Source organism: Amphibalanus amphitrite, unplaced genomic scaffold, assembly GCF_019059575.1.
Source record: "Amphibalanus amphitrite isolate SeventyFive unplaced genomic scaffold, NRLGWU_Aamphi_draft 000037F_arrow, whole genome shotgun sequence".
NCBI classification, from domain to species: domain Eukaryota; kingdom Metazoa; phylum Arthropoda; class Thecostraca; order Balanomorpha; family Balanidae; genus Amphibalanus; species Amphibalanus amphitrite.
Window position 1 is genome coordinate 1,046,088 of NW_024881533.1, and position 23,020 is coordinate 1,069,107.

The 23,020-nt window shown below is 46.1% G+C and overlaps 1 protein-coding gene across 2 annotated transcripts; it reads left to right on the plus strand.

The window, feature by feature from the left end:
• Positions 1-5,528: 5,528 nt before the first annotated feature.
• LOC122372736 (translation initiation factor IF-2-like) lies at positions 5,529-17,339 on the plus strand. 2 transcript variants are annotated; one of them, XM_043350280.1, is made up of 2 exons: positions 5,529-5,766; positions 15,791-17,339. In XM_043350280.1, exons 1-2 carry the CDS (start codon positions 5,751-5,753, stop codon positions 17,032-17,034), a joined length of 1,260 nt encoding a protein of 419 aa, XP_043206215.1. In that variant the 5' UTR covers positions 5,529-5,750; the 3' UTR covers positions 17,035-17,339. The 2 variants fall into 2 exon arrangements, with proteins under 2 accessions (XP_043206215.1, XP_043206208.1); XM_043350273.1 differs by having other exon boundaries at positions 5,564-5,766; positions 15,788-17,339.
• Positions 17,340-23,020: the final 5,681 nt, after the last annotated feature.

A 23,020-nucleotide genomic window follows, 5' to 3' on the forward strand; every position in this document is an offset into this window, starting at 1 on the left:
AAAAAAAGTGAAAAAACCTAGGTCATCTAAGATAATTGCGTTTTGGGCAAGCGAAGTTTACTTTTTGTGAAGTTTTTTTGACTGCATTTTTGGTAAAAGCTTCTCAGATCATGATTTCATGTAATATGGACACATAAACAATCGGTGCACACATCAGTATACACACAGACACACACAGACATACAAACACATATAATTGACCTTGACCTAACTTGACCTGAAATGACCTCAGCAGCAAAAACCTGGTCGGGTAGTGAGACAAAGAGGTTCTAGCTGGCTTGGCACCAGAAAACGGCATCGTTATCGGTATATGATAAGCAGCGCACTTGATTTCCAACGGTGACCCAAAACAGCAACATTTTTTAGTTTGACCTGACCTGGAAGGTCAACGACTGACCTGAGAAGAAAAAACTGGGTATCATTGGATTCGTCTCTTCCCAAAGAATCTTTTTGGTCTTTACCGCTAAGCTCTATCTCCAACAGGAACGAAATGGCGCGGGGAGGTGGCAACCACCATCACCCCCCCCCCCCCCCCCATGTGCGTTCTAGGATGGGAAAATGACAGGTGCGGGCGAGGGTTAATCGAAGCTTTTTGGGATATGCACATTTTAGTGACCCAACCACACCACATTGTTTTCATATACCTAAAGGTAAATACTTGACAAAACGTCAAAAATCGAGCTTACAAACGAAATACAAATCAATAACATAAGAGGACGCGCAAACATGAGTTTTTCACAATGGTTATTTCAGATTGTCCAAACAATGGTTCGCAACATTTAAAATGAGAAGAAAAAAACTGACTTTTAGACATGGTAAATCGAAGATCCTAATGAAAAAAATGTTAGGGAGCTCTATATGTAGGAAATAACCCGCGCCCTGGTGGGGTCTGTTTATAACGCGACCTGGTGGGGGGGGGCTCTTTTTTGCCCCCCCCCCCTCGTATCTCCGACACTATACTAGACGGATCCACAAAATTCAAACGGCGTTCGAAAGCCCAGTCAAATTTTTCCAAAGGAATTAAATTTCGTTGACCTCGGAGTCACCGATGACGTCACAGCTTAGGTCAAAGATAAAATGTTTTGCCGGTCACGGGTCTTCTATAGGGAATGCGCTATAACATCGAATAAAACGCATTTTATCGAAAATCAGCGATAGGGCGTCAGTTGCCTAGTGCATATGTTGCTGTTAGAGGTCACCGATAACACCAGGTCAGGTCACAGGTCAGGTCACCAAGGGTCAGCACATGAACCCAATTTTACTAGGGCTGTGTGATGCATGTTTTATGGTTATTTTTTTCATTTCAAACTCAATGGTGTTGATTTTAAGGCTATCAGGAACGGTTTGAATGAACTGAATTCAATGAAAGAAATGAACGCACTGAATGACTACTATGTTACGATAGGACCGAGTACAGCGGCAAGTGTGCCGGCTCCGACAGCGCGCGTGCCTGTTCGACTGCCCCGAGTGCTGACCAGTGCCTTCTGTGTACACACGGTCGACATGGATGACTTGCACGGCGCTATCGCGACCATGAAACCGTCCAGCTCCACTGGTCTCGACGGCATAAGTGTGCTTATGCTTCAGAAGTTCTTTTACGGAGTAGGTCACGCGCTTCTAGATGTTGTGAACTCGAGTCTTGCTTCTGGCCATGTCCCACGTGAGTGGAAGCACGCCCTCGTCACACCAATCCCAAAGGGAAAGGTTTCTGCCGAACCGTCCGACACACGACCTATTTCTCTGCTTCCGGCGATAATGAAAGTAGTGGAGCGCATAGTCCAGATGCAGTTATCTGGTTATCTAGAGCAAAACGCACTCCTCGCTGACGCGCAGCATGGCTATAGGAAACACCGTTCGACAGAAACAGCGCTCCATGTCATAACGGACAAAATTTTGCAGGCCATGGACAACAGTGAAGTATCCATTCTTGTCTTGTTAGACCTCTCAAAATGCTTTGATGTAGTGCCTCACCTCAAATTGCTAGAAAAGCTCTCACTCTACGCGATCGACACTGTCTGGTTCCGTAGTTATTTGTCAAATCATACCCAGCAGGTTCGTGTGCGTTCTCCGGAGGGACGGGACATGCTTTCGAAATCGAGGTTTAATGACATCGGCGTCTTTCAAGGTGGAGCGCTCAGCTGTATTTTGTATATGTTGTTCGCGAACGACTTGAGCCTTTGCGTGCCCGATGATGTCACCATCGTCCAGTATGCTGACGACACGCAGTTGTTGGTAAGCGGAAAGAAGAGTGACATTTATCGCTTGGTGACCAGTATGGAACACGCCCTGCACAAAGTATATCAATGGTTTTGCCATAACGGCATGAAGCTGAACGCCAAAAAGACGCAGATGCTTGTACTTGGAACGCCCGCGATGCTCCGCACTCTGCCGCTTGTGACACTCCGTTTCTGCGGCACTGTCATCGCCGATTCCGGAGTGGTAAAGAACCTTGGTGTTTATCTCGACCGGCACTTGAACTTTGAGGCGCACGTGGACAATACCGTGAGAAAATGTACGGGCATACTAATAGCCTTGTCGCATGCGCGCCATGTTCTCCCTACAAAGACGCTTAAGAGCATTGTCGGAGCTCTTGCATTGTCCATAGTGCGGTACTGCCTGTCAGTTTACGGTTCATGTGGCACACCCAGCTTCGCCGTGTTCAAAAGACCATTAACTTCTGTGTGCGCGTGGTCACTGGTAAGCGGCGCTACGAACATGTATCGGGCTCCCTAGAGCAGCTCCGTTGGCTAGATGCAGATCACTTGGTCGCCTATCACACGGCGTGTGCACTGGAACGCATTTTGGTTACCGGTCAGCCCGAAAGCGTATTTAGCACCATAGGAGCCAAGGCCAGGCAGCGGCTTGATCACGAGACGAGACATGCTAACCTGTATACTCTCCCAGCGATACGAACCGAAGCCGGCAGAAGGAGACTGTGTTACCGCGGTGTAACCATGCTCAACGGTGTGGAAGTAGAACCCGGTACCCTCGGTTTTCGTTCAACAGTCAGGCGCCAGCTGTCAGCACTGCAGATGTCGAATGGTTAGGTTTGTCCGTGTGTGTGTGACTTTGAGCGTGCGAATGAATGTATGCTTTCCACCATTATTGTGTTCCACCAATGACGTGAACGAGTGAAAAGCCATCTGTAGAATGGATCTCTTTCGAATACATCTTGAATCTTGAATCTTGAATCTTGTTTAGGTCACTTCCTGGTGGAGATCAGGTCAATATCAGGTCAAAAAAGGTCAAATTTCAAAGTTGATATTTTTGCATAAATTAGGTATTGGTTAGTTAGACGTAACTAGTCACGGCGAGTCTAATGGTGGTCTTTGTTTTGCGCTACGTGGTCTAGAATTGCCTAAAATTGAGTTTGAAAATTTGACGTCATCAATTTTGAACAGTTTTTTTTCGCTATAACTTGGCCAAAAAGAGAGATATCGATCTCAAATTTGTTATGTGAATAGAAATCGGTAAGGGCTATCACATATATTCCGGTTTTTACGAAAGTCGAAAAACGTTTTGAAATTTTGGCAATTATATTTAAAAAAAATTTTGGGGGGGTCAAAATTCATTAAAATCAAAATTTCGAGATAGCCATTTTGTAGCCCTGGTAATTCTACACCTTTTACGTTTAAACGTATATCTGTATCTTCAACGCTATAGGCCTGACAGCTCTTCCCGCGCAACCTTTCTTTGGGTCGAAAACGGCAGAACATGACGTCACTCTGACGTCATTTGCGGCCAACCTATCATAGGCTTGGAAAAAAATGTTTGGTCACAATGTGTAAAAGTGATGCCCGGGAGGGTACTGAAAGTTTGGTGACAATCGACGCAGCGGTTCTGGAGATATATCGAAAAGTCTGGGGGGGGGGGCAAAAAATAGTTCCCCCCACCAGGTCGCGGGAAAAGATGTGCTACATTTCAGCTTTCCATCATACTTTTTGGCCTTCGAATGGTAAAAAATGGCTCCGCCTCCAGCATGTATGTGGTATATTGCTATGTTATGATGACGTCATAGGTATTCTCGTAAGTTTATGCATCGGCTTAGTGAGTTCGGTCTTGAAATCTCAAGAATGCTTTCAGGAGCAGGAAGGTCTCATGAACAGCTATCAAACGTTGGTTCTCGAGGTAGCAGAGGGCGGGGGGGGGGGTAGAGCTCGGGACCGACCCCTCCCATGACGGTTGTGGGTACGGATATAGCCCAGGCGGTGCCGGCTCAACAGCCATTCAGCAGTATCTATCTATGCTATAAAAAATGTTAGATATGTACTTGTAGGCTGTAGAGAAGCATTTTAATTAAATGTCATCCATTGACATTGCATGCATTTCAGAGACTATCATCGTAAGAACCGTGGAATGATGTAAAACTTCCGGTTTATCCTAAGGAATGATGAGGTCATGCAACCACAGACCAATTAATGTTCCAATCACCATGCAGTGCAATTCAAGGTCAACTGGATGAATGGGCCTCTGCATCAAGGATGGCGCTGCTTAGTGATGGCGTGACAAATGTCATAAATAGTCACGAGAGCAAGGCAAATATTCATCAAACACAAACAACTAAACAAATAATCGAACTGAAGTCACGTGAGACGTGACGGGTCGTATACGACCCGTCACGTTTCATATATGTCAGTCAGTCGTTCCATATATGAAACGACTCAATCGCTGAGGTCACACAAGCACTCGCACACGGCCTTCAACAAATACGGATATCAACGATCACGGCAACAAACGCTGATGAACGGCACTGTCCAAGGCCATAGAAACTACACATTGTCTACATAGCGAGACTGGCACTGTCTACCGCGAATGGGTCACGTGACGGCTGGGTCGGCGGGTCAGCTGGGTCGGCGGGTCAGCTGAACAAACTGCCTCCGGGTTCAGCAACAGGCACTGCCACTATGGCTATTGGACATTCCAATCTTTCTACATGCATCGTATATCCGCGGCTGAGATTTGCCGGCTCAAGCAACGTATTTTATTATTATGATATGCTATGATAAACGTTTACGTTTACAATTTTTGACGTCGTTTACGGTAATCATCAAGTTGATGATTAACGCGTTTTTTCCACACTTCTGGTGTATGTGACGCAAGTAAACAGTCATTTTTTATTTGAAAATTCATTTAATTTGCCTAGCATGTCATTAAGAGCGTGTTTACAATGTTTCAATTCATAAACAAATCCTCTGAGCTGCAACCCGTGCAAGATCGTATAATCAGTTAGCAAGGTGCCATCTGGCATCATTTGGTGAAATGTTTGGCGAAACAGATCCAGCGGCGCACCAGACCCCCACCATTCGGCGGCCCATCCCCCGATCGCCACCTCCGGCCGTGTCGTATCCAGTAGCACCCAAATTACCATGTGATGACGTCGCTGGTTATCTGGCTGACGTCACTGGCTCAAACGACACCGCCTGAGACAGCTCGGCACACAGCGCTGCGCAGACCACTGATGCGCGGCTGTTTACTGGGGCGCTGCGCAGTGATGACGGATGGGGGGGGGGGGGTCAGGGGAAGTTGCGCGATGGAAACTCATCAGTGGCCCTGACAGATGAGGCTGCCCGGGACCCTGTTGCCCCATGACGTTTCAGATGACGTCTCGGCGAGTGTTTGGCCCCAGGCGCCGCATATCAGTCGTACCGGAGTAGCTGCAGGCGCCAGGGAGCTGCCGCCACACGCCGACACCCAACCATCTCAGCCACTACTATATCGACTATATCGAGAGCAGTGGGAGCTACGAGACCATGACACGTCTTGTAGGTGAGCGAAACGAACAGCTAACAATGGCCCTGAATGCCATTGCCTCCCCATTGTGTAACTATTTATCTAATTCTGCCTTTTCTTTTTTACACCTTGATAATCACATCTCGTTTATGTTTATTGAAATATGTTTTTACGATTGGTATCTAACTATATTGCAACTTTGACCTAGCAGGGGCATTGTAAAGTCAAGCCGTTTTCACGACGGGCTATCCGGCGAATGCACCTGATTTGACCAAATCTGCACCTAATTTCTTTTACAGCAAATATCTTCATTTTATGAATTTATTTCAGTGTTTTAATCGATGATGCTTTCTGATAATATGACAAAGCAGGCATACTCGAGGGCAGCGCTTTTCGAGGAGCGCTGTGGCCCGAAGGTTTGGACTTTGAATTGTGAAAAACGCCCGCCCGCCGCAAAACGCAAACACCGCAAAACGCGCAAAACGCACGCCCGAAACGCCAACGCAAACGTCGCAAAAAATAAACAAACGCCCGCCCGCCGCAAACCGCAAATAAAAAAAAACGCAAAAACGCCGCAAAACAATAAAACCACCCGCATAGCACGCCCGCTAACCGCCAACCGAAAACGCCTAAAAACGCCCGCCCGCCGCCAAAAGCAAACAACGCAAAAAAAACGAAAAAGCGGTCGCCAACCGCAAACAAATTTAACACCGCAAACGCCGCAAAAAAATAAAACCGCCCGCATCGCACGCCCGCTAACCGCCAACCGAAACCGCCTAAAAATCGCCCGCCCGCCGCCAAAAGCAAACACCGCAAAAAAATGAAAAAGCGGCCGCCAACCGCAAGCAAATTTAACACCGCAAACGACGCAAAAAAAGAAAACCGCCCGCCCGCCCGCCCGCCGCCAAAGACAAACACCGCAAAAAAAACACAAAACGTCCGCCCCGCCGCAAAACGTTAACACCGCAAAACGTGCAAAACGCACGCCCGAAACGCCAGCGCAAACGTCGAAAAAAATCGCCCGACCGCCGCAAACCACACGAAAAAACGCCGAAACGCAGAAAAAATAAAACCGCCCGCACCGCACCGACGCTAACTGCTAGCCGAAAACGACTAAAAGTCGCCTGCCAGCCGCCACACGCAAGCACCGCAAATAAGCGCCCGGCCGTAGCAAGATAATAATCTATCAACGACTGGCATACCGATAGGATTCCAGAGATTCAGCTTTTTGGTTATTTTCACAAATCAAACAGATATCTGCAAAAATCTCCTAGATGAAAGCACCCAATTAAAAAACGGATGGCACGTGCGTGTTCCGCGCCCCCAACTTCCTTCAGGTCAATCGTAATTTGGGTCACCTAACGCATTGACGACCGGCTGGGTGGAATGAACATTGTGCCAAGAAACGTAAGCATATTGTCAAAAAGAATCCCCAGAATGGTGGATCCCAAAAGTTTGAAACTACCACTTTGACCCACTGGACGACACCTTAAACAGTTGCCGACCAGATGGCACCCATTGTTTGGTCACCCACACCATAGTCTGCGTCGCGGGTGTGCCGAAATGACCAAAAGTCCAAATGTCCGGTGTGCAGGGTCATTTTCAACGGCACGTGGCACGTGGTTCTGGACTTTTCCGGCCACTTTGCGACATACCCATGGGTAATGCACCGAATGGTGGTTGATCCGCATGGAAGAAAATGGGGGTCGTTTGGATCGTTTTCGAGCAATCTGCCGTGGAACGCATTTTTTCATTTTCCCCATTGGCTTAACACGGAAATTTTCAAAGTCACGTGGCACGTGCACCAGCTTGTCCGCGGAGGGGAGACCCATACCAGAACGTAGATCACCTGGCCCACTAGAAATCCTGAAAAAATCAGAATTTTTGGAACAGCCGTTTTCTCGAGCATCAAGTTGTACTGATCTCAGGCAGCTTTTGCCAAATTGTCAGGGAACTCAGATTTGTTTTTCAATAGAAAAACACAATTCTAAAGAATAGTGTTTTAACTATTGACAACAAACCTTCGGTTATGAGCAATTAGTGCAACCCTAGCTGATAGCTGCTATGAGGCACACTGAACCTGATTTGACCAGATCTGCACCTAATCTGTACCAGACGTGCACCAAATGTGTACCAGATGGCCGTCGTGAAAACGGGCAACGGCTAATATGTCGTTTTTTTTAGAGTAGCAACCGCTGTTTTAACCCGCGTCCCGCTGGGCTATTCAGCCATACGCGCCCTGCTGGGGGGGGGGGGGGCAGATTCTGCCCCCCTGTCTAACTTCCGAACCGACGGTCGTAGAAAGACGGGGAAAACGGCAATCGAAAGCTCTCAACAAGGCGGATCTAAAGAGCCCAAATTGTTTTGCTCAAGTAGGTCAGAGGTCAGGTCAAGGTCAGGTCAAGGGTACAATATGCAAGTTTCTACAGTATCGGCCTTGCACTGTAGTTGCCGAAGAATGGACTGAGACTGATTGCCCAAAACGTGTTCTTAGACTACCAAGACAATAATCGTTGCATACAATGTCATTCAAAGGTCAAGGTCAAGGTCAGGTCAGATCAGGTCAGGTCACCAAAAACAAAATATAGAAAAGGGCATGTGCGACACATGTTTTATGGGTCATTTTACTCATAGAATTCAATAGGCACACTCAATAAGTGATATGGACCACCTCTGGATGAACTGGGGGTCGAGGTCAGGTCAAGGTCAGGTCAAGTGAGGTCAAATTTTGAAGTTGGTTGTTAAGGCCTAAAAAGGTGTCTATCTGATGCAGTTTTTCACGGCGAATCGAATGGTGCGATTTTTGTTTCCGTACAAGGTCTAGAACTTCCAAAAAAAAAAATCATTTATCAATTTTTTTTTGTGTCGTGACGTCATAAAATTTTGAATAACTCCTACATTTTTGAACAGATTCTTCTAAAAATTGGTATGTAGGTGCACATAGACAACTTCTCTGACATTAATTCCGTTTTTTATATTCTTAAAATTTTGGATTTTTTAATTATTTTCCTAAAAAAAATCAGTTTTTTGAAAAAAAATTGAGCCAAAATCCAAAATTTTCAAAAAAACTGAGATAGCCATTTCATAGACAAAGTAGAATCACGTATAACATTTTTTGTTACGTCTTGATTCCTTTAAAAATGAAAATTTTAGCGGCGTTTGAAATTTTGCCGTTTTTGAGGCGAAAATGGCGAACATGACGTCACTAAAACGTCAATTTCTCAAAAAAATCGACGGATTTCGCTCAAATTTTCAGGGAACGTGTCATATTGATGTATGATAAGGTGCTGAAAGTTTCACGTCGCTGGCGTAACGCGTTTAGAAGTTATTAGCGAAAAACGGGAGGGGGGCAGATTCTGCGGGTTCCGGACAAAATATTGAAATGCAAAATATCGAATCGCAAAATATCGAAGGTAAAATATCGAAGTGACAAAATATCGAAAGCAAAATATCGAAATGGAAAAATATCGAAGTTGCGAAATATCGAAAAGCAGAATATCGAAATGGCAAAATATCGAGTCGCAAAATATTGAAATCGCAAAATATCGAATAGCATAATATCGAAGCTGCAAAATATCGAAAGATAAAATATCGAAAGACAAAATATCGAAAAGACAGGATATCGAAAGACAAAATATCGAAAGACAAAATATCGAAAAGGCAAAATATCGAAAGACAAAATATCGAAAAGACAAAATATCGAATGCAGAATATCGAAAAGACAAAATATCGAAAGCAGAATATCGAAAAGAGAAATTATCGAAAGCAGAATATCGAAAAGACAAAATATCGAACGCAGAATATCGAAAAGACAAATTATCGGTTAGGAGAATATCGAAAAGACAAAATATCGAAAGCAGAATATTGAAAAGAATCGCTGATGCATTAACATTTCTGACACTTCTTGCTTTGAAATGCCAAAAACCATTTCAGGCTGTGTTGGGCTGGGTTAGGTTGGGCTGGGTTAGGTTAGGTTAGATTAGATTAGGTTAGGTTAGGTTATATTGGGTTGGGTTAGGTTGGGTTAGGTTAGGTTTGGTTGGGTTGGGATGGGTTAGGTTAGGTTGGGTTAGGCTTGGTTAGGTTGGGTTAGGTTTGGTTAGGTTTGATTAGGTTTGATAATTATTTTAGATCAAATGTAACTGTTTCCTTCTATTGAACCGCCAATAAGGGGAAGGGTTACATCAACTAATGGTTCAGTTGTCCACTGGTTCAACTGTCCACTGGTTCAGCTGTCCCCTGGTTCAGCTGTTCACTGGTTAAATTGTCATCGGTTCAACTGTGACTGGTTTAGTTGTCACTGATTCAGTCAAGTTTTAGTGCCACGTTAATTATCCCACCCTGGTGCCGTCTATGCCTTCAAATTTTTGATATTTCGCTTTATCGATATTTTGTCTGTTCGATATTCAGCATTCGATACTTTTTCCTTTCGATATCATGCTTTCGATATTTTGTCTTTTCGATATTCTGCTGTCGATATTTTGTCTTTTCGATATTATGCATTCGATATTTTGCCTTTTCGATATTCTGCTTTCGATATTTTGTCTTTTCGATATTTTGTCTTGTCGATATTTTGCATTCGATATTTTGTCTTTTCGATATTTTGCTTTCGATATTTTGTCTTTTCGATATTTGGCGTTCGATATTTTGTCTTTTCGATATTTTGTCTTTCGATATTTTGCCATTTCGATATTTTGCAACTTCGATATTATGCGAGTCGATATTTTGCTATTTCGATATTTTGCTATTCGATATTTTGCTATTTCGATATTTTGCGATTTCGATATTATGCGACTCGATATTTTGCGATTTTGATATTTTGCGGTTTCGATATTTTGCGACTTCGATATTTTGCTTTCGATAATTTTCGTTCGATATTTTGCGATTCGATATTTTGCGTTTCGATATTTTGTCATGGAATCGGATATTTTGATATTTGGAATCATAACCCCCCCCCCCCCCCAGCGGGGCGCGGGTTAACCCGCGTCGTGCTGATGGCCTGTGTTTTCCGTGTCGTGCAGGGGGAGGGAGTTTTCACACCCCCTCTAACTCGGCTCCTGGGCCACGTAGCGACACGCGGTAAGCGGCAATTGAAAAAGCGTCAAAAATGATGACGGAAACATTTCAGTCATTTTTTAGTTCAGGTCAAAAGTCAGGTCGACAGAGGTCATCAAAGGTCAGATCTAGTCCATTTCAATATTTTTGGAAACTGCTCACGGCTAACTCGGGAACCAATAGAGCTACAGCGTCGCAGAAAAGCGCATTGGAGAGCCCTTTTACATACCTTTCTGATTATTGCTCTCAGATTTGACCTACTTCAATGATTTAGCCTCCAGAGGGCAAAAACTGTAAAAATTGACATTTTCACGAACAAAAATGTTTTTTTCGGCAATAACGTTTTAATGGTATACTTTTCAGAGTCTCAAGAGTAAATGTATTTTTTTTATTTAAATGATGGCAAATATTTCGACCCCCATTGAGGAGCCTTTTTCAATGCGAAATTACATGGAATAATAAACGATGCAGACCAATGGGGGCTCCTCAATGGGGGTCGAAATATTTGCCATCATTTAAAGAAAAAAAAATACATTTACTCTTGAGACTCTGAAAAGTATACCATTAACTTATCAACCTGAGTAAAAGATAAAATGACTTTAAAGTCCCACTTAATAACGTTTTACTTAACCCGCGCCCCGTAGGGGGGGGGGGGGTGAAACGCCCCCCTGTTCTTTTCCGTCGATATCTCCTAAACGGCTAAAGATATCGCCACCAAACTTTCAGGACCCCTCCGGGCATCAATTTTACACATTGTGAAGAAAAAATCCGCAGGCTATGATAGGTTGGCCACAAATGACGTCAAAATCACGTCATGTTCTGCCATTTTCGACCGAAAAAAGACCTTCGTGAGAAGAGCTGTCAGGCCTACAGCTTTGAAGATACAAAAAAAATAATCGAGACATAAAAGGTGAAAAATTGACAGGGCTACAAAACTGCTACCTCGGATCTTTGAAATTTTTAAGTTTTGACCCCCAAAAATCAAAAAAACATTTTTTGGATATATTTGCCAAAAAATCCAAAAAAAATGAGTTTCGAAAAAAACGGAATAAATGTGATAGTACCTACCATTTTCTATCTACGTACCAAATTTCAGATCAATATCTTGTTTTTTGGCCAAGTGATAGCGAAAAAACTGTTCAAAAATGATGACGTCAAATTTTCCAACTCAATTGTTGGCAATTCTAGACCACGTAGAGCAAAACAAAGACCACCATTGAACTCCCAGTGACAAGCTGCATCGATTCGATACCCATTTTATGCAAAAATATTAACTTTGAAATTTGACCTAATTTGACCTGACCTTGACCTGACCTTCACCAAAACGTGACCTAAGCTGGCCCCAAAGGCTGCCTGACCCACATAATCGCATTTGTCATGTAAAATGGACCATAAAACATGTATCACACGACACTTTCATATTGTGACCCCCAGTGACCTGACCTCTGTGACCTGACCTGGTATCAGTGACCTCAGATAGCGAAGTATGTGTTTGACGAACAATGTACCATCGATGGTTTTCAATAACTTACCAATTTACTCCATTTCACAACACATTTCTTGAAATGCCTGTGAACGGTGAAAATCAGACCTTTGACCTGACCTGTGACGTCATCGGTTTGACCTAGTTCAATGAAATTTGGTCATAAGGTAGTTCCCCGGTGGGGCTATCGAACGCCGTTTGAATTTTGAAAATCGACCGGTAAATTTCCGAGATCTTAGGGGGGGGGGGGCGAAACGCCCCCCCCCCCTACGGGTGGTAGGGTCCGCCGGTAGCCCTACGGGGCGCGGGTTAACAAAGCAACGACATTACTTTTGACAGCAGCGTGTTCCTCTCGTCGAGACGCGTCAAATGAACCATTTGGTGTCCTTGAAAGGTCATTTTTTAACTTTGACCTCAGGTCAAGGTCATGATCTGACCAGAAAAGGTTATTGTGCATATCAGTCGATCCGTATAGTCAAGCTGAACACATCTGACGTGTTTTTACCGCTCTAGCACGTCTCTATCAAAAGTTATAGCAAAAAAACTGCTGGTGACCGTTCATGACCTGAGGTGACCTCAAGGGCACAGAGAGGGGCCAGCCCACAGGTGCATTTTCCCGATTCAGTGTGTCATGTTTGCCTATAAACTAATGATTGAGAGCGGTTTGAACGACATTCGTCCAAAAGAGGCGCATTTCAATTTTCTCCCATTGACTTGTAATGGAGCGGTCGCACAACTGACCTGACCTTAGGTAACAGATAGCAAAGATTGAAATCTGCGATTTAAATTTTATACATACTACTCATATTATCAATCGCTGAAAGTTTTAAAGTGATCGCTCAGTCTGTGTAGCTATAGCGAGCCTTTGAACTTTTTATGAGGTAAGGTCAGTTGACGTGACCTGGTGACCTGACCTTGAGCGACCTGGGTCTGAAATTTTCACCTCATGTGCGGAAATGATGTACGAGCAGTGCGCCTCCGTTTTTTTTCGTTTTTTTTAGATATTCGCGAAAAAAAAAACTGGGGAAAGGGACGTAAAAGCGCCCCCCCCCCCCCCTTCAGCACGGCGCGAGTTATAAAGCATACCCGGTTTGTCTACACTTTTATTCGCCCGCCGCAGGTGTGCGTAGCGTACACATTGTGCTTCCTTCATCACCTGAAATGACTGAGTGAAAACGCCTGAAACGCCTAGATTCTTCGAGTGATTGTTGGGCCGTAAAAGCTCCTGATTAATGCTAGCCTCAGTTCAAGCTACGAAACTGCTATTCCAGTTAAAAAACCCATGTTAAAAGTAAACTATATCCTGTAAGGATGATTCTCAAGCACATGCAAGTTTCCCTTCCTTTTGGCGTCATTGTGTTTCTGTTGTCAAAGCGCCCTGGCCTTTAGTCGTTTGAAACCCGCACCTGCGGGTTTCCGCACCCACTGCGCACCTATGTACAGTTGGTCTCGCGGATTTTAGCGGTAGGTTTTGCACCTATAAAATTTAGTGTACCTACTTCTGGCTATATCTTCGTCGTCCTAAGCTTTTGAGTGTTGAAGATGCGATCGACTTGTTGGTTCACAAGCCGGCCATGATCGTTTAACCCTCGCCGGCACAGGGGGGGGGGGGGGGGGTTGATGCAACCCCCCCCCCCCTAAGGTTTTTCGCGAATGACTCGCGTAAAAGCGTCCGATCGCGACGAAACTTTCAGTACCCTCGCATTGATCAATTTTACACCTACCCTGAAGATTTCATGACCCTGACCCAAATGACCTTTGACCTTTGACCTCTTTTCCGAGACCATGTTTGGCCGGAATCGCGATTCGGCGTATGTCGGCTCGTATTAGCCGCGCGTTTGCAAGCTTTTCGTGGATTCAAACTTTCAAACATGTGATTTGATGTTGCTCCCATACATTTGGGTGAGTGTCAAGGTCACCTGAAGGTCAGGTCAGGTCATTGACCTTTGGTGACCTCGGGTGACCTCGGTTCACTTTTTCGAGTTTTACATGTTTCTAGGCTAGTTTTTGGAGCTGAATTCGAATTTACCAACCATTTTAACATTTACGAAGTAGTTTTGGTGCCTTCGTAACATGTTACGAAGCTGTCAGAGGCGGTTGACACGCATTACGAATACCCGTCACAACCCCTACCGGTTGACCTGACCTGACCTGACCCGACCTGGTCTAAATGCTTAAAGACATCATCTCTGATCAAAACTAACACGATATTCGTGATCAGCACCCCGGAAAACCACATAGCATCCACACTTTACGACTTTCTAACAGGTCCCGATTTTCCCGGTTTTCGGGTCATTGACCTGACCTGGAAGGTCACCCGATGACCTAGGACCTTAAAATTGGGTATCATCGGCTTCCTCTCGTGACGGGCAACACGCTCGTTTTTCTTTCGCGAAGCTCTATCTCAATCAGGGGCCAAACGCGAGGGGGGGGGGGGGTCGTACGTATCAACCCCCCTGGTGCCGTCGAACTGACGCAAAATGGCCTGTGCCGGCGAGGGTTAAAGTGGCTTCATCGTAGATCGATTAGTTTCTGAGATAAAACCGGAAATGTAAAAGTGCAAAACCTACCGCTTAATCTCGCGAGAGCCGTACATACAAAGTTAGGAGAGGATGGATACCTGCCCCCCCCCCCCCACACACACACACACCTCGCCCCATCCCTTAGATCTTGATCACGAAGTAAGCTAGCAACGGACAGTAAATGGAATCGGATACAGACGGACAAGTTCTACAATTTGTGTCCAGGTCATTCTTAGGTGGGGTCAAAATGACGTCACAGGGGTCAAAAAAGCAAAAGTGGCGCTCGTGAGCAAGAGAGTTTTTACGAATAACTTTTGAACCAAATCAGACAAGAGCAAAATTAATAAGTACCTACCGTCGGAATCCACTCGTCAATCCGCATCAATATATATATATATGTTGGCCTCGAAAGGTCAAGGTTGAAGGTTGACCTAAAGTCACTTGACCTCAAGGTCAATATGCATATCAATCGATGCGTCTTGACGAGCTGATCATAATGAGAGCATTCTCGAGGCTGTGTACCTCTTTCCCGGCCAGCTTTTACTAAGGCCAAGACATTGGTTGGAGCTATTTTTACGATCCTCAAATTTTTCTCACGTAAAGAAAACGGCAGCGCATAGCGCTACAGATCACGCTTGCTTACCAGCTATACTCGTAAGCTGCCATTCGTTTAAATTAAGTTGTATTTAAAGTATATAACTTAAGCACAATTTAGGATTTCATGCTGTGCTAATCAGCATCCATTAGTGCTTTTTAAAAACAGTGATCACTCATGAACACTAAGTAATTTGAGATCCAGTACTCAAACTCCGGAGTGTCACAAATAAAAGTTAATGGTCTACCGCGGTAAATGCAATACTGAAGTGTGTTTGATGGTGACCTTTGGAGCCTCCGTGACCATACTCGTGCATTTGGTGTGACTCTGAGGTGATTGGGCTGAGAGGTGATGGGCCGATATACGCCGCCTGTGTGTGACGTGTGACCCCTCTGTGCGCTGCAGGCGGTGCGCTGCTCGGCTGGCTGCTGCTCACCTGGCCGGCAGCAGCGCGCGCGGAGACCACCGTCACCCAGCAGTCCTCCTCAGCCTGGGGCAGCGTAGAAAACGGCCGGCCCGTGGACCGCGGCACGCACACCTCACACACCACAGACGTGCTGCCCGACGGCGACGACGGCGGCCTGGGCGTGCGCTTCGGCTTCGGCACGCCGCGGCAGCCGGCCCGGCCGACGGCGCAGAGACCGGCGCAGGGGCCGGCGCAGGGGCCGTCTCAGGGACCGACGCAGGGGCCGGAGCCGGGTCTGGGGGCTGGCGGCCAGGCCCCTGCCCAGTCCGACCCCTTCCAACCCGGAGTGGCCGATCCCTCACAACAGCCAGCACTCGGCAGCCACGGCGGCACACAGCAGCCCCCGGTTTCGGGCGTGCCGAACGCAGTTGAGGAGGCCTACCGCAGCATCCTCGCTCAGTATCCCAACTTCCACATCAACATAGGCGGACGGTACCCGTGGGCGCCCTTTGGACAGCAGCCCGGCTCGCAGGGAGGCTTCTACACACCATGGAACACCGCTCAGGGCACGCAGACGGACCTGGGTGTCCGAGGCGGCTTTGGCAGTAGCTCGCAGGACCCGGCTCAACAGGTGCCGGGGGTCGGTGGTGCTGCTGGATTCCCGGCAGGAACCGCCGGGTCGGGGGCGCCTTCACAGGGCGCCCAGCCTGTCCCGGGAGCCACCGGCCCCGCTGTTCCGGGTGCAGGTACACCAGGTCTGACAAACCCTGTCCCTGTATCTCCCGGTGTGGCGAATCCTGCCTTTGGCTCCTTCGGTCACACCAATCCTGGTTTAACCGGAGCCGGCGGCGCGGGCGGCTCGTTCCAGGCCGTCAATCGGCCCAGCTATCCCTTCATCCAGATGCCTGACATCAACTCGTATGTGAATCAGCTGACGCAGCGCGCTCTGCAGAACATCGCCCGCGGTATGTCGCCCAGCCTGACGCCCGGGGTGGGACAGGGCCAGGCCGGCGTGAACCCGTCTCCCGGCGCGTCTGGGGTCCAGGTGCGCCATGATTTCAGCAGCGTGAGCTCCCGGCCCGGCCAGCCCGGCTTTCAGTCCCAGCAGGCCTCCGTCAACTCAGCCTCCTTCCAGCCCTCCCAGTTCTCCCCCCAGGCTCGCCCCTCTCCGCTGCCCAGCTTCCCCCCATTCGGCGGTCAGAGACTGCCGCAACAGGGGGCCACTGACGCCGCCTGGCCCTGAGCTCAGCTGAGGTCGGAATAGACGGCACTGGCAGAGGTAGTTGGGCGGTGACCGAGCGACCTGCCTGCCATCTGGTGGCCGCCGCAGGAAGCTGAGCAGAGATGGCAGCAGCGGCAGCGGTGGCCGAGAGACTGACGAAATAATCCCTGAAGAGGGCGCTGCTGGTAACAGGCCAGTGTTTCTATACCACCTGCCAGACGTTATTAGGCTGGGGTCGGGTAAAACGGGAACGTTTGTTGTGTTGTGTGTTGGAACTGTTGTTTATTTGTTCAGAAAAAAATACAATGAAATAAATGCAAAATAAAGCACATGTTTATAGTTGTTGCCCGTTATCCGCACTTACCTAAGGCTTACCTACCATGGAACGACTCAGCCGATTATGTGATTGAGCATTTTGAGAGGGTCGGGCACGATTCAGCCTCCACTGGGACTTTAGGGGATGTACATAAAGGTAGACCCTCTCCGATACCCAGCGCCACTGCAGGAGAAGATGACTTATAATAAGACATGAAACGTCTGTAGTTGACGGTATTCACATTTTTTAAATTTTAGAGGACAGTTGCAAAGATAGGGGAGAGTGGGGCAAAGCGGCCACCCATCGTTTTAGCCCTTCATAGCTGGCGTCAGTTCCAATTTATGGTTTCCAATTATACTTCTCTTCACTGTCGTTCGAATGAGCCAGACCGGGGTTTCAGGCCCATCACCATTGTTCTGTGAAACACGGAAAAGCATTTCTTGCCAGGTTACCAACTATGTTTACAATTTTTAAATGCTATGTTATTCCATCACCGTTTGGAATTTTTATAAGCGTTCTTGTCCATGCATTGCATGGTTATCGTACATGTATTCTACCAATTTTAATGTTTTTTACCCCACTAATAGCTAAGCTGGAATATTTTTGTCTCGGACGGTATGCGCGGGGCAAAGTGGCCGGGGCAAAGTGGCCACCCCCCAATTGGCCATAAGTTGTTTTCATCTGGATAAAAAAACATTATTTATATTCATATGTGTCGTCATGCATTCATCTTGCCCACTTTTCAGTTGCATGAATTACCAAATAATGCAATTAAATGTTTTTTTTTCATGCAAATCCTTTTTTTGTTTACCTACAGGTGGAAGATGATAAAGTAAACATCCATCCTCGCTTAACCTTGTCACCATCAAATACCCTAGTCGTACACGAGGCAACTATTTTGTTTCTCATATCGGGACTTGAGAAGACGCCGGTGGTTGCTTTTCCCCAGGGTATGGGGCAAAGTGGCCAATATGCATAGGTTTAAAGTTTTGTCAATATCTTTCATATGTGAACGCCTTTTGAAATAAAACGCAGTTGAAATAAATGGCAACTTAACCCGCGCCGCCCGCGCCCCGTAGGGAATAGGAATACCGGCGGACCCTACCACCCGTAGGGGGGGGGGGGTGTTTCGGCCCCCCCTTAGATCTCAAAAATTTACCGGCCGATTTTCAAAATTCAAACGGCTTTCGATAGCCCCACCCGGGAACTACCTTGAGACCAAATTTCATTGACCTAGGTCAAACCGATGACGTCACAGGTCAGGTCAAAGGTCGGATTTTCACCGTTCACAGGCATTTCAAGAAATGTGTTGTGAAATCGAGTAAATTGGTAATTTATTGAGAACCAACGATGGTACATTGTTCGTCAAACACATACTTTGCTATCTGAGGTCACTGATACCAGGTCAGGTCACAGCGAGGTCAGGTCACCGGGGTCACATTTTGAAAGTGTAGTGTGATACATGTTTTATGGTCCATTTTGCATGACAAATGCGATTATGTGGGTTAGACAGCCTTTGGGGCCAGCCTAGGTCACGTTTTGGTGAAGGTCAGGTCAAGGTCAGGTCAAATTAGGTCAAATTTCAAAATTGATATTTTTGCATAAAATGGGTATCGATTCGATGCAGCTCGTCACGGGGAGTCTAATGGTGGTCTTTGGTTTGCTCTACGAGGTCTAGAATTGCCGAAAATTGAGTTTGAAAATTTGACGTCATCATTTTTTAACAGTTTGTTCGCTATAACTTGGCCAAAAAACGAGGTATCAATCTGAAATTTGGTATGTAGATAGAAGATGGTAGGTACTATCACATATATTCCGGTTTTTTCGAAACTCAAAAAACTTTTTTTGATTTTGTGGCTAATATATTTAGAAAAAAATGCTTTTTTGATTTTTGGGGGTCAAAACTCAAAAAATTCAAACATCCGAGATTACAGTTTTGTAGCCCTGTCAATTATACCCCTTTTATAATTTGGTCATTTTTCTGTATCTTCAAATCTGTAGGCCTGAAAGGTCTTCTCGCAAAGGTCTTTTTTCTGTCGAAAATGACAGAACATGACGTCATTCTGACGTCATTTGTGGCCAACCTATCATAGCCTATGGAAAAATTTTTGGTCACAATGTGTAAAATTGATGTCCGGAGGGGTCCTGAAAGTTTGGTGGCAATATCTCCAGCGGTTTAGGAGATATCGACGGAAAAGGACAGGGGGGCCGTTTCGGCCCCCTACGGGGCGTGGGTTAAAAGGGATCACATTGGTATAGAAAGAATCTTTCCAAGTTTAAAAATCAAGCGTTGGCATCGTAAGAAGCGTTAGGGTGGCCGCTTTGCCCCACTCTCCCCTACCTACTTGACCTAGAGCTGACCTGGAAGATCAACGAATGACCTAGATAGAACCTTAGCCCGCGTCCTTGTGGAGTCTCATTTCGCTTCGTCATTGTACGGGGAAGGGATATATGGCCTAAATTGGCCACACCAAGCTATCTCGAAAACTGAGGAAGCTACTATATTAGTTAACTCGATCTATGCTCAATTTACTCAATTAATCAATCAATCAATCAATCAAATCAAAGCCACACTCAATCAAATTTTTTCCAGCTTCATACCGACCACCCGTTAGAAAGACGTGGAAGTAAAAGTAGGTAATAGATAGCTCACTATACGATCTTTCAGAACAATACATAGTGTTTTTAGGCCAGCTGAGGTCAGTGCAGTTACACAACTTCATCATACTAAGGAACTTCGAGAAACCTGGAAATTGCTATAGGTACTGACCTGAGGTCAAACCTGAGGACACCTCAGAAAGAGCGTTAAAAGAGCTATCGAACACTGAGAGCTGTTTTGATTCCTTTTAAGCATATTAGGGGAATTGGTCTAAAACAACACCCTGATCATTTCTCCGAATATACCCCAAATACACTTTCTTTGAATATCACTCTGAAATTCTTCTAATATTCCCTACACTGAGAACCTTTTTGATTCCTTTTGAGCATATTAGGGGTTTTGGTCTAAAACAACACCCTGATCATTTCTTCGAATATACCCAAACTATACCCTTGTTCTTTAAATAGCTCCCTTGAATTCTTCTAATATACCCTAGTAAGTACCGAAGAGGAAAGGAATATGATTCCTGTTCTATTCCCTGCGACACCCACAGTTCACTCCTCTTAACCTACCAAAATACCCTTACATCGAAACCTCTAGTATTCCTTCTAAGCGTATAAGGGGAATATTTTGCAAACTATACTCGCATTATACCACGTAACACTTTCGTATTATTCTGTGATTTCCATCACTGATCTCAATGTATTATTGCATTAGACCCCACATAAACCCAGAAGGGAAAATAATAATGCCCTAGGTATATTTGTCGTAGAACTTGCTCAGAAACTGTCTCATTACTCTCAGCTCCCTCGTCCGATTTCCCTTTATATATCGTAACACATCCAAAACGAGGGTTAAGGTTCTATCCCCAGCAGGGCGCGTATGGCTGAATAGCCCAGCGGGGCGCGGGTTAGTGGTCAGCAACACGTCCAGGGAGCGACTGCCTGTCCTCCTCGCCCGCCCGGCCGGCCAGTCCCGGCCCGCCGACCGGTCACCGCCGGAGGCGCCGAGCGGCACAGGTACGGTATCTGACAGTAGCGGCAGAGACTGTACACTAGGGTATATTAGAAGAATTCAAGGGAGGTATTTAAAGAATGAGGGTATAGTTTGGGTATGTTCGAAGAAAATGATCAGGGTGTTGTTTTAGACCAAAACCCCTGATATGCTTAAAAGGAATCATTTGAGGAATCATTTGAGTATTTTAAGGGCATTCCGCCAGGAAAACGGCAGAGTTATAGGAGCATGACACACCATGATCAAAGGGAATAGAGAATCGTTTTGGTTTTCAGTGAATGCGCTTTTCCGCGGCACTGTAACTCTATTAGTTCCTGAGATATACGCCGGTTTTTCGAAAATTGTTGAAATTGGCAAAATTTGACCTCTGATGACCTCTCAATCTCTGGTGACCTGACTTTTGACCTAGCCTGAAAATGACTGAAATACTTTGTCATTATTGTGACGCTCTTTCCAATGCGAAAGCGAAAGTGACGCGGCCGTCGCTACGTGGCCCAGGAGCCGAGCTGGACGGGGGAAGGGGGAAGACGTCAAAACGCCATCCAAGCACGACACGGAAAACTCAGACCACCAGCACGGCGCAGGTTAAGCTAAAGCAGGCTAATAATACCAGTAAAACGCCTTTTGGGCGAAGAACGAGCGAGCGAGAGAGTGAGCTCTGCACATGCGGAAGGGCGAGACTCGAGAGGGTACTTGCAACTGGCTTTTGTACTGCACCCTACTAACCGGTCACTAGCGGTGTGCCAATTTTGAAGGTAGTCGACTCAGCCGCTCCCGAGATCTGGAAGTGGCACCCTGCACGTGCGCACGTGTAAACTGGGTCCAAAGTGACTTTTGCACGGCACTCTTCCAGCCGGTCCCTAAATGCTAAACAAATTTGAACGCAATCGACCTAGCCGTTCTCGAGATCTGCGAAACGCCCCCTGCACGTGCACACGTAGGGGAGAGTGGGGCACTTTCGTGCATGGGGCATTTCGTTTTCAGCAGCTTATAGGAAAATGAGTGACTGCACGAGCTCAAGGTAAATTATGAAAATATGTCTATCATTGTCGCCCATCGTGTACTATAGAAGACAATAATGTACGTACCTGCTGTCATGGCATGTTTGATAAAAGCGCAAAGTTGTAATATTCGTGCGCTTTCCAAACTTTTCTCATAACATCCATTTTCGTGATCCTGACTCGGAAATGTGGTTCAGCTTTTCAAAATTGGGGGGGGGGGGCGAAGAAGCTCACTCTATTCACGGAACCGCTGCAAACTTGTTTGCTGAAAAAGTGTCATTTTTCAACAAGAAATTTTAAAATATATTACAAATAACGTTGTGGGGCAGGTTCGTGCACGCACTGCCTAGGGGTACATTCGTGCATATTTTTTTCGCTTTTGCGATTTGACTTTATCTGTAGTAGGTTTCACTTATGGCGCTCGTCTGACTCAGTCTCGGCTGCTTGCGACGTCGTGACAAGTAATTCACGCGACCTGGGCGAGGTCACGGAGGCGAGGATGGTCGGCAGTTGGCACATTCTTGTTGGCCAGCTCATTCTTTCTCAACATTCGTTGTGCAATGCATTCTTGTCGAAACGAATCAAGTGAAATGACCCCCTGCCAATTTCTTTTGGTAAATTTCTGGTAATGCCCGGTAATTCCTCGAATTTTGTAGGGTGCACGAATGTGCCCCATCCCTTGCACGAATGTGCATTGTACCCTATACCTGGGGCAGGTTCGTACAAACGTTCAGAGTCATTAAAAGTCAGCTTTTTTCTAATAAAAGCGATAATTTTAGAGGATAACTTTAACCCTCGCCCTGGCAGGGCATTTTTCATAACACGGCCTGGCAGGGGGGGGGGGGGGTCGATGCGACCCCCCCCCCTCGCGATTGGCTCCTATGGCACCTAGAAACACCAAATTTGGTAGGTAGGTGGGCCCCCTAGAGTTCTCGCCCCTGTGCAAATTTGGTTGCTCTAGGTCAATATTTAGGGGGGTTTTAGGGGGTATAAATGTAAAAATTTCGCTAAAAACAGGTCAAAAGTTTTTCGCTTATAACTTTTGATCTAATTAAGATAGAGCAAAAAGAAAAGTAC